Consider the following 14,386-nt stretch of genomic DNA (forward strand, 5'->3'; position numbering starts at 1 on the left):
TAAGTAACAATGTGAAGATACAAGTAAAACAACACCAAGTGAATATACAAATTCATTCGGAAGTAAAAACACAACCTAAAGCTTTTGCTCCATTTAGACTTTGAATTGAAAGTCATCTTATACTATGAAACTTAATTGCGGTAATAAATTTCTTCCATATGTAGCTTTCTTTCCTTTTTATCTTATTTAAATTTGCCAATTAGTGACGTACTAAGTAGTCTGTTCTATCATAAATAAATATAAATGGGAGTTTTGCTACATATTCCATATATATTCTAACTTCCGTTATAGTAGATTACGTTAATAATGATAAGAACGATAATAATAATAATAATGTCAAATATTAATAACGGTTATCTATTATAATGGTTACTAAGACAACTATCATATCACTGTCGAAAACAAACTTTTAATAATACTGTTCATTTCTATATTGCTTGATATCAGTATTGATGTAAAAAACGGTATTCCTATTTAATCCATTATAAAATGAATATAGAATTTCATACACTATAAACTATTTAACTGACAAGCTTTTAAGCAAAGATGGATAGTGGTTAACAGTGGAATCCAGAACGCGCGTTTCGTTCTATTTGGGACTCGTCAGTTGGATTTACCTGCATCATAGTTTTGATGTTCACTCTACGACTCAAACTTAGTACCGTTCACTTCAAAAGTCATCACGTTATCCACTTAACTACTGAGTCCTGATAGCCACCTGCTTGTGCAATGGGTTGAAGTTCTTAAATTCACTTGATGCTGTTTGCTTGTATCTTCCCATTGTCATTTAGGACTGCTGTTTATGTCTCACGTTGGTATATGTGCATCCTGTGCGGATTCCCTCAATATTGTCTTAAGTCATAAGCTTTTTAAGCAAAGATGAATAGTGGCTAGCAGTCCTGGACAACAATTGGAAGATACGAGTAAAACAACATCAAGTGAATTTAAACTTCACCTCATTACACAAACAAGTAACTATCAGGATTCAGTAGTTAAGTGGATAACGTGATGACGTTTAAAGTGAACGGTACTGAGTTTGAATTGCAGAGTGAATATCAACTCTGGAATGCAGGTACATCCAACTGACGAGTCTCAAATATGACGAAGTTGTGCACGTCCTGGATTCCACTGCTAGCCACTATCTATCATGAGTTATAGTTTAACAGTGAAATTAATGCACATCTATTATCGCTTATGTGTTTTAATATCAAAATCTATTAATCCAATACAGTTTATCTACTTTAATAACCAACTATAAATGATATTCACTTAGTCAATAATGAATAAAATATTATAAAGGATTTGTAAAGATTATTGAATTTCACAACATATATCATCAGTCAGTCAGTCAGCTACAACGTAGGACCAGGCACATGTATGCATCGGCCCAGGTTGCAGAGTCTTCTGGTAGCACTAAGCAACAATGCCAGAATGTTTGGGATGCGCTTCTCTCCCTCTAAATGCAAGTTGTTGCTTCAGGACTGGTCTGCGTCAACACCTGAACTAAGGATAGGGAGTGAAGTAGTCGAACGAGTTGACAACTTCACTTATCTTGGAAGTCTGATCAGCCCTAATGGGTTGGTGTCTGACGAAATCTCAGCACGGATTCGTAAAGCTCGTTTGGCTTTTGCCAACTTACGTCACCTTTGGCGGAGGCGAGATATCCGTCTATCAATAAAAGGACGAGTATACTGCGCGGCTGTTCGTTCTGTTTCAATTTACGGCAGCGGAACATGGCCCTTAAGAGTAGAAGACACCCGTAAGCTACTAGTATTTGACCACAGATGCCTTAGAAATATTGCTGGCATCTGCTGGGATCACCGGGTAAGTAATAGTGAGGTTAGACGCAGGGTATTAGGGAATGATGGTAAATCATAGTTTGGATTATATTTCAACAATCGTTATATTCTAGAAACCATTGAACAGTTTACTTATCATTAGTAGTATATACATCTACAGTTCCAAAAAATGTCAAATGCACTACTATTGAAGTATCTCCTATAAAGAAACAAACTCTACTTAATGATCTATAGTTTTACAGTTTATTATTTAAATTATGAAATGAATGAAATACAATAAAAAGACATTTTATATTCTACTTTACTCTTCTCTTCTCTTTAACATGATATTAATAAATGTTAAAAAAAGGAAAACAAAATAAAAATCTCATTTCTATGTCTGAATTGAAACACAATCAGGATTTCCGTATCCGTTGATATCAATGATACAAGAAATAAATTTATTTGTCATTGTTTCTCTCTCCAAACCTCCCTCCCTCTCTCTCTCTCTCTCTCTCCAAAATTCATGTTTTTCACAGAATTTTTTTCTAAAAAAAAGGGAGGGATATGTTATAACATTTTGTAGATATGAAAAACATACAATATCAATTTAAATGTCAATTACAATTTCTTCTTTTTTTTTGTCTTTATAACTCAATATCAATTAACAAAGTTCTCATTAGGTCGTATATGTGACAATGAATGAATGAATATTAGTAGAAATAGGTTTTGTGGAGATTTTATCAATTTTATAGTTGAATTTATTAGTCAACTAAGGTTAGACCATCATGGGAAACCTAGAAGTACTGAACAGCCGTTTCGTTCCAGTATGAGATTCTTCAACAGTGTGCATCCACGATTCCGTCCTGTGAGATTCGAACGCAAGACCTATCAGTCTCGTACGCGAACGCTTCACCTCCAGATCACTGAAAGAATGAATGAATGAGTGATAAAGCTTAGTTTTTATTCTTGCATCTTGATTGTTTCCGATAGAAATGTGTAATCAATTCAAATAAATAGTGGATTTTTATTAGAATGAAGGTTTATAGAGTTTATAGTGATTTTGAAAGTTGAATTCATTAGTTAATGTCAGCTAAACTACCATTGAAAACCATGATGTAGTGCATGATTGTTTCGTCTTGTATTGTCCATGATTCGATTGAAGTTAGACATTAACAGCGTTGGATGCTGATTCAGTGGTCTAGAGTTTAAGCATTCACGTGTGAGACCGAAAGTCTCGGATTCGAGTCCCGCATTCAGGATCGTGAATGCGTTCTACTAAAGAGTTCCTTACTACGATGAAACGATCACCTAATACTTCCAGGTTTTCAATGGTGGTCTGGCTTACATTGATTCATGAATTCAACTATTAGAATAATGTATTTTTGTTCTATACTTTTGTTATAATATTTTTGGGATAAAAGTCTAGGACATCTGCTTGTTATAATAGCGGTAAAACTGGTTATTTTTACTTGTGATAACTAAATAAATACTGATATTGCTCAAAGCAAAGAAGAAACTTACCACTACCGATGAGGATTTATTATACAGCACATCAGATATAATCAGTGATCAACAACTATAACAAAATACACTGACTTATGTATATTTTCCTTACCTGTTCAATAGTTAAATATAAATACAATGAATTAGGTAGTAGTAGTAGTTGATATCAGTTGATCAATAACCGAATACATGTAGATACCTTACAACATCAATGGATTTAGCTATATTAACTATTTATACACATAAACTACTGAGTTGTATACTTGTTTTTTTCCTAATAGCTTTATATATAAGTGTTTATTGATAATTCTAATAAAGTAGGTTTATGAAGTCTAATTGAGTAAGAAAAAAACGAGACAGATTAAATGTGAAATGGTTATCTTTCATAGATTCGTTACGTCTAAATGCATTTTTATTCTGGTTGAAAGACGGTAAAATACAAGTTACATCTACATATGTATATGCTTATATATATACTTATTCTGGTAAGAGTTTTTTATACGCACGAACAAACGTATGTATAGACAGCCAGTGTAGCAGCTGCCTCTACATCAGTAAGCCTCAACATACACAAGGGAAAAAGTAACATCCTTAAAGTCAACACAGAGAACACCAACCCAACGATACATGAAGGAGGAACTCTGGAAGATGCGAAATCTTTCACGTATCTAGGTAGCATCATCGATGAACAAGGAAGATCTGATGCAGACGTAAAGTCAAGGATTGGCAAAGCAAGAATAGCATTCCTACAGTTGAAGAACATCTACAACTCAAAACAACTGTCTGTCAATCAACATCAATGTCAGAATCTTCAATACGAACGTCGAGACAATTCTACTGTTTGGAGCTCAAACGTGGAGAACTGCCACAAACATTATCAAAAATGTACAAATATTTATAAACAATTGTCTACTCAATATCCATTAGCCGGATACATCAACAACAATCTAATGTAAGACAGGACAAACGAGTTTCCATCTGAAGAGGAAATTAGGAAAAGATGTTGGAAGTGTATAGGACATACATTACGGAAATCACCAAACTGCATCACAAAGCAAACCCTAACTTGGAATCGTGAAGGGAAACGGAGAAGAGTAAGGTCAAAGAACACACTGTATCGAGAATTGGAAGCACACATGAAAGGAATAAATAACAACTGGAAAAACCTGGAAAGAAATGGTCAGGACAGAATTGGATCGAGAGTGAATGTGGGCAGAATATGCTCTTCCACGATGTGTAACACACATGTAAGGGGGATACATATACTTACTTCAACAATAATTTTTTATAGTACAACAACCGTTTAATTGTTTGATTGCTATTTTAACTCACATGGCATATCAGTTGTACTAAGACTAATGAAACCTGCGAACTCCTATATATCATGTCAATCAATTATTTGTCATCCAGAACGTCAGAAATCAAATATACTATAATCGATAAGTGAATAGTAACAAATAATGTGTTGTCTAGTTCCTAGAGTTACCTGTATTCTACACACCCTCCTTTAATTAAGATTACTTCATTTAAGGATATTTCATCACGGATCAATCTGTTTGATTTTAGATTATTTCTGGTAAACTGACTAGATGATCTGAACGCGAATGATTCAGTGACTAGGACTTTTTAATAAAATGCAATCTTTGAGGAATTATTGACGTCCTATGAAATGTGAACAAGTAAACAACTCATTGATACTGTTTGATACTCTATTACATTATTTATTGATATTATTTGATAGATTTGTTTTAACGGAATTAGTAAACAATTTTACAGGAAACAATACCAAGTGTATTTAAACTTCACCCCATTGCACAAGCAGGTGGCTATCAGGTTTCAGTAACTAAGTGGATAACGTGATGGTGTTTTAAACGAAAGGTACTGAGTTCGAATTGTAGAGTGAACATCAACTCTGGAATGCAGGTAAATCCAACTGACGAGTCCCAAATAGGACGAAGTGGCGTGCATCCTGGATTCCACTGTTAGCCACTATCTATCTTTACATATAATTTTACAGGATAGTTTTGTCGAATTACTTCATTTAATCAATTATCAACACAATTTTTTTCTGTTGATTGAAAACTTTAAATCAAATTTATGAAAATGAACGTATAAGATATTATATCGTATGCGTGATTAAAACATCCATATTGAGAGGGTGGAGATTTGTAGCTCAGGTGGATGATTTTGATGGGGTTTTGTTCTCTGGTTTAGTCGTGGAGCTTTCATCGTTCTTCTGAACGACATCATCATCAAAAACTTTAGGTAGAAGTCTACTGAAGTTTGTGCTGATGATTTCGTTCAGAAGAACGATGAAAGCTTCACGACTGAACCATCCAGTCCAGAGAACAAAACTCCATCAAAAACATCCATATATTCTATATCTAGTTTTTTTTAAACTAACCTTTGATCTATTCATTCATTACAATTTAATTTCCTTTTTTGGTTTTTTTTTGGAGATTATGAATGTATTAAACAGTGTTGTTGAATTTTATCTATCAGTTGTTAAAGGTTCATATGTTATAAAGAGCACATTCAGTCATCTTTCCTATCAATTATTTAGTAAATACTGCATATTGAAGTGCAATTCTTACCAGAGATTTCATTTAAAGCTTCTGGAACTATCCACAACTGTCAGTGCAGTATAACATGAAGAATGAAAGACACAAATAAATTGAAAGTTAGTGTTTAAAATGAATCACCTAATAAAAATAACACTCTAATGTGTTACATTCCTATATTTAATGAATGAGAAAGTGGCCAAAAGTCTTTGACTGAAGATGTTATTGGATATTTAAAATGCTGCGGATCACTTTAACCAATAATATTTAAATAAGCAAAGATGATTAGTGGATAGCAGTGGAATCCAGGATGCGCACCACTTCGTCCTATTTGAGACTCGTCAGTTGGATGTACCCACATTTCAGAGTTGATGTTCACTCTGGAATTCAAACCCAGTACCGTTCACTTTAAACGTCATCACGTTATCCACTTAACTACTGAATCCTGATAGTTACTTGTTTGTGTAATGAGGTGTAGTTTAAATTCACTTGATGTTGTTTTACTTGTATCTTCCCATTGTTATTTAAGGACTTCAATTGATCGAGGCAATCCGCACAGGATGCACATATACCGACATGAGACTGATCAATTACAGTCCTAAATAACAATGGGAAAATACAAGTAAAGCAACACCAAGTGAATAATCTCTAATGTTACATAATGTTCTTTTTTTCCTTTTCCATAGAACAATTATCATCTATTGAAATAATCTATGTGCTATAGTTTATTATTTTTTCTTTCCTTATTACATTTAGGTATTTTATCAACATTTATCGCATCAGTTGTTGTACATAAATTTGGTTTAGAATTAAAAAATGGTTGGAGAGTTGCTTTATGTTTAGCAGCATTTAGTCAATTTGTTGCTATGATTACATATTTATTATTTAGTTCAAGTGAACAACAATCTTGGGCATATTCACCGACAATTGAAAGTGTTGACAAGAATGATGATGATGTTGATGATGATGATGATAATAATAATAAGAATAGACCTATGGAACAAATCAATCATTCCATGATTTGATGTATATTATCTTCTTTGAATAATTGTCTTTAATTACATTTATTTTATTTTATTTTGAAGTTTAGTTTGAATATATTTTCCAAGATTTTTGCATGAGTTTCATGAAAAAGAAAAAAAAGAAAGAAAAAAGAAAAAAAAAGAAAACTAGTTTCCTCAACATATAAATCTCACTTTAGATTTTATTGATTCTTTCTTATGAAACAAGAAGAAAACAACAAAAAAAAAACGACAACAAAACAACTCTGATATTTGTAATTGAATCATAAACAAAACTGTAGAGAAAGTGTTTATTTTGAAATAAAAGAGAATATTTTCGTTTTGTTTATGTGATAAGTTTATCACCATTTTTATTGTTAAAACAAACAAACAAACAACAAGTTTATTAGAATCAGAAGTTTTGTGTAGATTGTAGTAATTCTAACACCAATCGGTTCATGATCTCAATCAAAAACTTAACAATCTCCACAATCCCTATACTGATAATTACCATGTACTTACTAGTGACTAGCTTCGTGAGAAAATTCTCGGAGTTCTGGTGAGAAGCCGTGACCAGTGGAGCTAATTCATGTCGGATAGAAACAGGTGTCTACCTCAAGAGAATACAAGATGGTTGCGCAAATTCGTGGATTGGTTAAGGTTAGACATTAACACCATTGGATGGTGGCTCAGTGGTCCAGTGGGTTAGGCGTTCGCGCGCGAGACTGAAGGCCGTGTTTTCGAATCCTGCGAGCGGGATTGTGGATGCGATTGCCGAGGAGTCCCACGATAGGACGAAGCGGCCTTCTAGTGCTTCCAGGTTTCCAATGGTGGTCTAACATAAATCAGTTCATGATCTCTATAAAAAATTAACGATCTCCACAACCCCTATACCGGTAATTTTAATAGTTGAAATCATGAATCAGTTGAAGCTAGACCACCATGGAAAACCTGGAAACACTAGACGGCCGTTTCGTCTTGGTGTAGGACTCATCAGCAGTGCACATCCACAACCTCGACCTGGGGAATTCAAACCCAAGACCTGTCAGCCTCGCGAGAGAGCGCCTAACCACTAGACCATTGAGCCGGCCGGGATTTAATGGTGTTAATGTCTAACTTCAATTAATCCACGAAATCGAGTGACACATCCACCACTGTCATCAGTGAGTTACCATCTCACAAGAGACCCGATTGAACTCCACTGGTCACTGCTTCCCACTAGAACTTCAGGATATACCTCTTGAAGCCAGTCACTAGTGAGCATATGTTGATTAGTCTCAGAAGGGGTTTTGTAGAGATTGTAGTAATTTCAATAGGACGAAACGGCCGTCCAGTGCTTCCAGATTTTCCATGATGGTCTAGCTTCAATTGACTCATGATCTCAACTATTGAAAAAATTATTTGAAATAATCAGTGTGATTATGAAGATTATTAAGCTTTTGATTGAGATCACGAACTGATCGATGTTAGACCATCATTGGAAACCTAGAATAACTGGATGACTGTTTCATCCTATTGTGGGGCTCCTCAGTAGTGTGCATTCAGGATTAAATAAATCTGATTTGATGTTAATTTGATTCTGTTTATCTGAAGACCAGAAATGATTGATTAGTGAGTAAAATTAGTGAAATCAGAAAAAAATGAGACAAAATTTATCTAATATACATTTTATGAGTTACAATTTCATATAGTATCTAGGATGTTTACCATGTCAAATATACAATGAAAGAAGAATATTTTCTGTATAAGTTGTGTTTTAATGACAAATATAATAAATGATTTAACCCTTTGGCGACAGTAGTGATAGGCAGATTATGTCATCATACTCCGAGATTAAATAGACAGTTTTAGATCATGTGATACATCATTATAATTAATGATTGAAAACTAGACATTTGATTAGAGTAGTAGTTTATTGAAGAACAAAATATACAGAGGAATCATATAGTGTAAAGTTCGAATATGATTACAGTGAAATCAATGATGAAATATAATTTACATAGGATATAATATTATTTATCATAGCTGATTGTTTGTTTGTCTTTGCTAACTAGGTAATACATCAAGTTATTTGTGAAGTATTTACAAAAATACATTAGATAATCTAGATAATGGTCAGTAGTTGTTTCAATACAACAATCATAGCTAATAATGAAAATGGATGAACTATTGACTATGCTAAAAACATATAATATCAAATGAACGAAATGTTACAGATTCATGTAAACATTTGAAAATACTAGACAACAATAAAAGGACCATTTTATGCAATGTGATCAAAAGTAGTTGACAGTGATATCAGTTACTGAATATATTAGTGAGTACTATGGTTGGAGTTGAATATAGTCGATAGGGAACAGTCACAAAGTTCTTGTCACCAAATTGTAGTTCTATTTCTCGGGAAATTAATTATCATTGTTGGATTTGATCTTCTATCACCAAGACTCACATTCAGAAGCATTACTACCAAGCTATCCGGGCTGCGAACAACCTCTTGTAAGAAAAAGATATATTCAAAATTGATTGACCACTAAGTGGTGATCAATGTCTTATATAAAAGGGACTTTATATATATATATATATATATATATATATATATATATATATATATATATATATATATATATATATATATATATATATATAAGTCCCTTTTTAATGTTCATTAAATGTTATCAACCAAACTGTAATATTGTTAGTGGTTTATGTGACTCATAACTATATAATCTTTCTAGATCCGGTGAAACATCATGAGAATGACAACGCTGTACTGTATTTATGGACCTATAAGACTCCCTGGAACATAAAACCATTCAACCGAGAGGCGTACGCACACCAAACGGATGTTCCCGGTCTCCCAGACGTTGTCCCAGAACCAAATGTGCGTCTGGAGTGTCACACTCAATCAACACTTACTAGATTACTTCGCAACGTCGGAAGGGTGATGTCTTTCAAATGCTCCCACGATCCCAGCTGTTCCTCGGTTAAAGGTTCTACATAATCGGTCGGAAACTTCTTAGTCGTATAAGCCTTGTTGATCTTCACGTAACCCTGTTCATCCAATGAAAATATCTCTAAATTTACTTCCTGACATTCACAAGTAGTAGTTCCATTCACAGTCGTCACTTTTATCGAAGTCTCCTTACCTTTAAGACCCAACTGATTAATTATCTCTTCACATACAAGAGAAGTATCTGAACCATTATCAAGAAGGGCGTAAGTTTCTAAGGTTCCCTTCGGACCATATAGCCTGACCGGAATGATACACAAACAAACCTCCGACGAGTTCCAATCCTTAACTAAGTTCACTACACGGTTATTAATACTATCAATATGTAGCAATGAATTATGCAGAACCTTGCAATTACCAACGTCACACTTGATATCCGAGTTGCATGACTTGGCTATGTGACCCTTCCTTAAACACAGGTAACATAGACCACATCTTCTCACTTCCTATCTCCTTTCTGTAACACTCATTTTCAATAACTTCATACAATGTCTCTTTGTGATCAGCAAAGCGAATTTCGCAACTGAGAGCCGTGAATGAGTTGCTTGGTTCCAGCTTAACTACATTAAAACGTGATCTCTTATCAACTTTGCCTTCATAATTACTTTTACTGAACTTTGAGTTACAATGTACCGATCTACCAAAACGTGTTCGAGCAATCCTGGCTCTTACTTCTACAAAGATCACAAATTCTCCAAAGATCGGCTGCCTCCTGGTCATCATGATCTTATCGGCAACTTCCACCTACTTATTTTGTAATTCTAGGGGTAAACATGACACAGTTCTTTCCAAATTAGCCGGAGAGTTCATATCAGACATATACCTCATTTCCTTCAATATTATGCATACATTACGTAGCTTAATTGCAAAGTCAGTTAAGCCATCTGCTGATCCTTCAACAGATTTGTGGTTAAGTAACTCAGGCCACACAAAATCTGTTTAGCTCTATCATAACCCAAATCACTGGGCAATGAAATGCAAGCTTCAATAGCCGTCCTGGCCTTTCCCTTACAATAGTATAACAAATACGACAACAATCGGCTCTTATATGACAATTTACTCTCTATAAGGCTAGTAAACTAACTAATGAAACGGTAATACTGACCCGGTTGCACATCAAAGTATATCATATCAATCTTGGGTAAAACCATAGTATACAACGTATCCTTCAACTCATCAACCCAATGGCTTTTCGAGATGTTAAATACCTCCCTTGAATGATTATTACAAACAGCATCACAATCTAAGTAACTTTCCACCTTAGCATTTATCTCACATTTGTCTACCGACAGTTGGTTATCGTCCTCCATGACCGTACATTCCAATTCAGCCATATCAACTACATCTTGGAGATCTAACATATTAAGCTGCCTTTCTAACTCAAGTCTCTTTTCTAAATTCTTCTTCCTTAGTAATGCCTTACCTAACTTTAATCTAGTAGTACTACGCTGACCAGGTGACATACTATTAATACTAACATCATCACGTTCATCATCATTAACACCAGACATACCACAAACAGCTTTCAAAATTTTACCATCCATTTCGTCATTTTCCTTAAGCCTTTTGCTCTACGTTTTCATCGTATTCCTTGTTCCAAATAATCGCTTTACCAAAACAAATCGGAGTTAATCCAAACGAAATCGACCAATAGGACCAGGAAATTGAACCCAAAATGTCCAGACAGTCCAAGGTATGACCAAAGACCGATAAACTAGCTATTCTGTTGCGTCCCAGCCCCGCTAACTAGAGAGGAAAGTCGAAGTCCGAACGGGAAGGACATTCTGTGAAAAGCCAGAAGCACGAGCAACCACAATATACACAAATCGAAACGTATATACAGCACGGACCGTCCTTGGGAAGCGTTACAAAATAGCATACTAAAAAACACAACCGATCAATAGCGTTTAAGATTCCTCTAAGTGAAAATTATGACATGAAGGTGAAAAGAGCGCTTTTGACGCGAAAACAAAGAAATTCAAATCTTCAAAATAAAATACAAAATCAGGACCTTTTTCAAGTGAGATCTGGGGATCTAACGTCCACGAAAATATGGTTTCAAAATATCTATATAGTAAACGGTTATTCAATTATGATATGTGTTCAAATGACACTTCAATGCGGAATGCATTTCTTTGTTGTCGACCACAGCGCATGAATTAAATAATAATGTAAGAGTAGCAGACAAATTTTTATGTTCGCTTAAAATGTACAAAATAGTGATATTTGCCAAATATGTTGTACCGTACGTTTTTTCTAGATCTTGCTGTTGGTTTGCACATTCATTTGAACGACTCACGTGTGAAATCTTTCAATATAATCTGTAAGATAAGAACTTCCTTGGTTGCTGAATTAAATGATACTCCAGAAACAATAGAAGATTGTTTAGTCAACAGGAGAAAGACTTTTGTTTGATAAGCTTCTTTGTGCCACTTGAAATAGTCTTTTGTTATTTCGTAACAGAAAATACTGATTAGTAGGTACTAATTACTGTTCCAAAACTTCTTTAATAAACAGATTAACAGTGACAGATCTTCTTAGCACAGTTGGGAATCGAAAATCTGTGTATATTACCCCATGCAATTCGAGGTTTTCTACATCTTACTCGAAACACACAAGGACGAAGATGACAAAGGTTAAGTGTTAAAATATATTTGAAGTAATGTTAAGGTAAAAGGAAGTGTCTTACTTATAGTATGTTTGGATGTGACTACAGTGCTTGATAGGAAATCTTCAATTAACTGTCTCTTAAGACTAACAATATGTGCAAATATTTTGAAAGTCTATGAGCTATTTATAGATAAGTATTGGAAGGTATTTGCCTTATACTTTTATACTTGTCACAACTTCCGAAATCAGCAAGTAAACGTTAAGCTGTCTGGGTTAAGTGTGAAAGGGAAGCTAACACCTCTTTGCACACTGTAAAACTAAATAGTTTTTTTGATAAAGCTTACTGCTTATTTTTATGTTCCAAGCACACGCGTAACTAAACGCTAAGGATCGCTACAAAATGAATTCTTGTTCTTTAGTGAAAATTTATATGTTCCAGATCAACTAAATGGTTGGAAACAATGATATAAACCACACTTGGGTACCATATGTGTTGTATCCGAACAACATTAAATGAACGATAGCTTCCGGGAGTTATTTACAGACTACTATGTATGTATTCTTACCGAATGATCATTGAGTAAATAGATTAGATAAAGCAATATAAATTTCATTATCAGCTTTCATTTGACCTATTAGCTACTACTATACGACTTTTCGTTCTCAGTTTTTATTCCCACTCTATTAGTTGCAATCTTCCACACTCAAAACCACTTATGGTTTAACCTTCAAAAGCTGTTACTTTTTAATTTATAGTGTTATGCAGTCTGGTCTGCTTGTATACAAACTACGTATGTCTGAAATATATTATTTATATGTTGTTTCTATATTGCAGTAGAAATGTATTGTAGCGGTAAATAAATCCCCAAAATAAATAGCTCTGTAAGTTTTCGACATTGGATGCTGACCATATGTTTTAGTGGACTCATCTAGCTGAAGGCGCTCGGTCATGCATCCGCACCAAATCACGTGTGGTAACGCTGTGCTCAACATCTACCGCAATCGCTAGCCAGATTAGATCAGATAATTCCGATATATTGGTTATCGCCAAATACACTCTTCCGATCTCCTCGACTCTGTCTTTTGACTTCTCTCGGTGGGTACAAATTATATTAGGTGTTGCTGGTAAAAGCGTTGTCAAACACTGAATACCTGTGTCATCGTCAGTATCTACTCCCCTTACCAGTTCATTGAATGTTGAAGCATCAATCGAATCAATAGAAGTTTCCAATGTCCTGACAAATTTTTCTTCTTGACCATCAGAACAAGGGTGCCTGGAGGCAGTAAACAGATGTCTGAACCCTTTACCATTCAACCAGGTAGTGACCGCATCCGCAGCAAAATGAGAGCTTGATACGATTAATACTACTATTAATAAGTAGTTTTCTAGACAAAACATTTTGGATTAAACCATGGTCAAGTACTTATTAAAGTTCTCATCATTTTTTTCATGTTTATGAAACTTACGTAATGACTTAACCAGTTTCCCTGCAGCATGCTTTTTAGTGTGGTCATATAACCCATCTTTATTGGCAATATTCAGATTTTTTTAAATTTCTGACATTCAAGAATCAATAACTGTGAAGATATAGTACAGTGCGTTACTGTAAGGTTACTATGTCAGCCGCATTGATTCCACATACCTAATTTTAAACACAACTTATAAGGGAACTGTTTAGTAATCATAACATTGAACTGACAATATGAATATCACGACTATGCTAACGTTAAACCAATTATTATTAGTGGCCCATACAAAATCCTGGAACTTAACATTAGCGTTATAAAAAAGACATTTTATGTCAATAACTGATATATATATATATATATTCGTCGGTTTAAATATAACGTAAAATGGAAATTTACTAAACTTGTAGTTTTTTTTCTATAGTAATAATATTCATGTAAACAAAGAACTTA

At 34.3% G+C, this 14,386-nt stretch overlaps 1 protein-coding gene across 1 annotated transcript in view; it reads left to right on the plus strand.

The window, feature by feature from the left end:
* The window catches only part of MS3_00006063 (uncharacterized protein), a 45,561-nt gene extending 38,360 nt beyond the window's left edge, over positions 1-7,201 (plus strand). Inside the window, exon 4 of the mRNA XM_051214165.1 lies at positions 6,602-7,201. Coding sequence (XP_051067314.1) covers positions 6,602-6,870 — 269 coding nt within the window. The 3' untranslated portion in view covers positions 6,871-7,201. The remainder of the gene's footprint in view (positions 1-6,601) is intronic.
* The last annotated feature ends 7,185 nt before the right edge of the window (positions 7,202-14,386 follow it).

This window comes from Schistosoma haematobium, chromosome 2, assembly GCF_000699445.3.
Source record: "Schistosoma haematobium chromosome 2, whole genome shotgun sequence".
NCBI classification, from domain to species: Eukaryota; Metazoa; Platyhelminthes; class Trematoda; order Strigeidida; family Schistosomatidae; genus Schistosoma; species Schistosoma haematobium.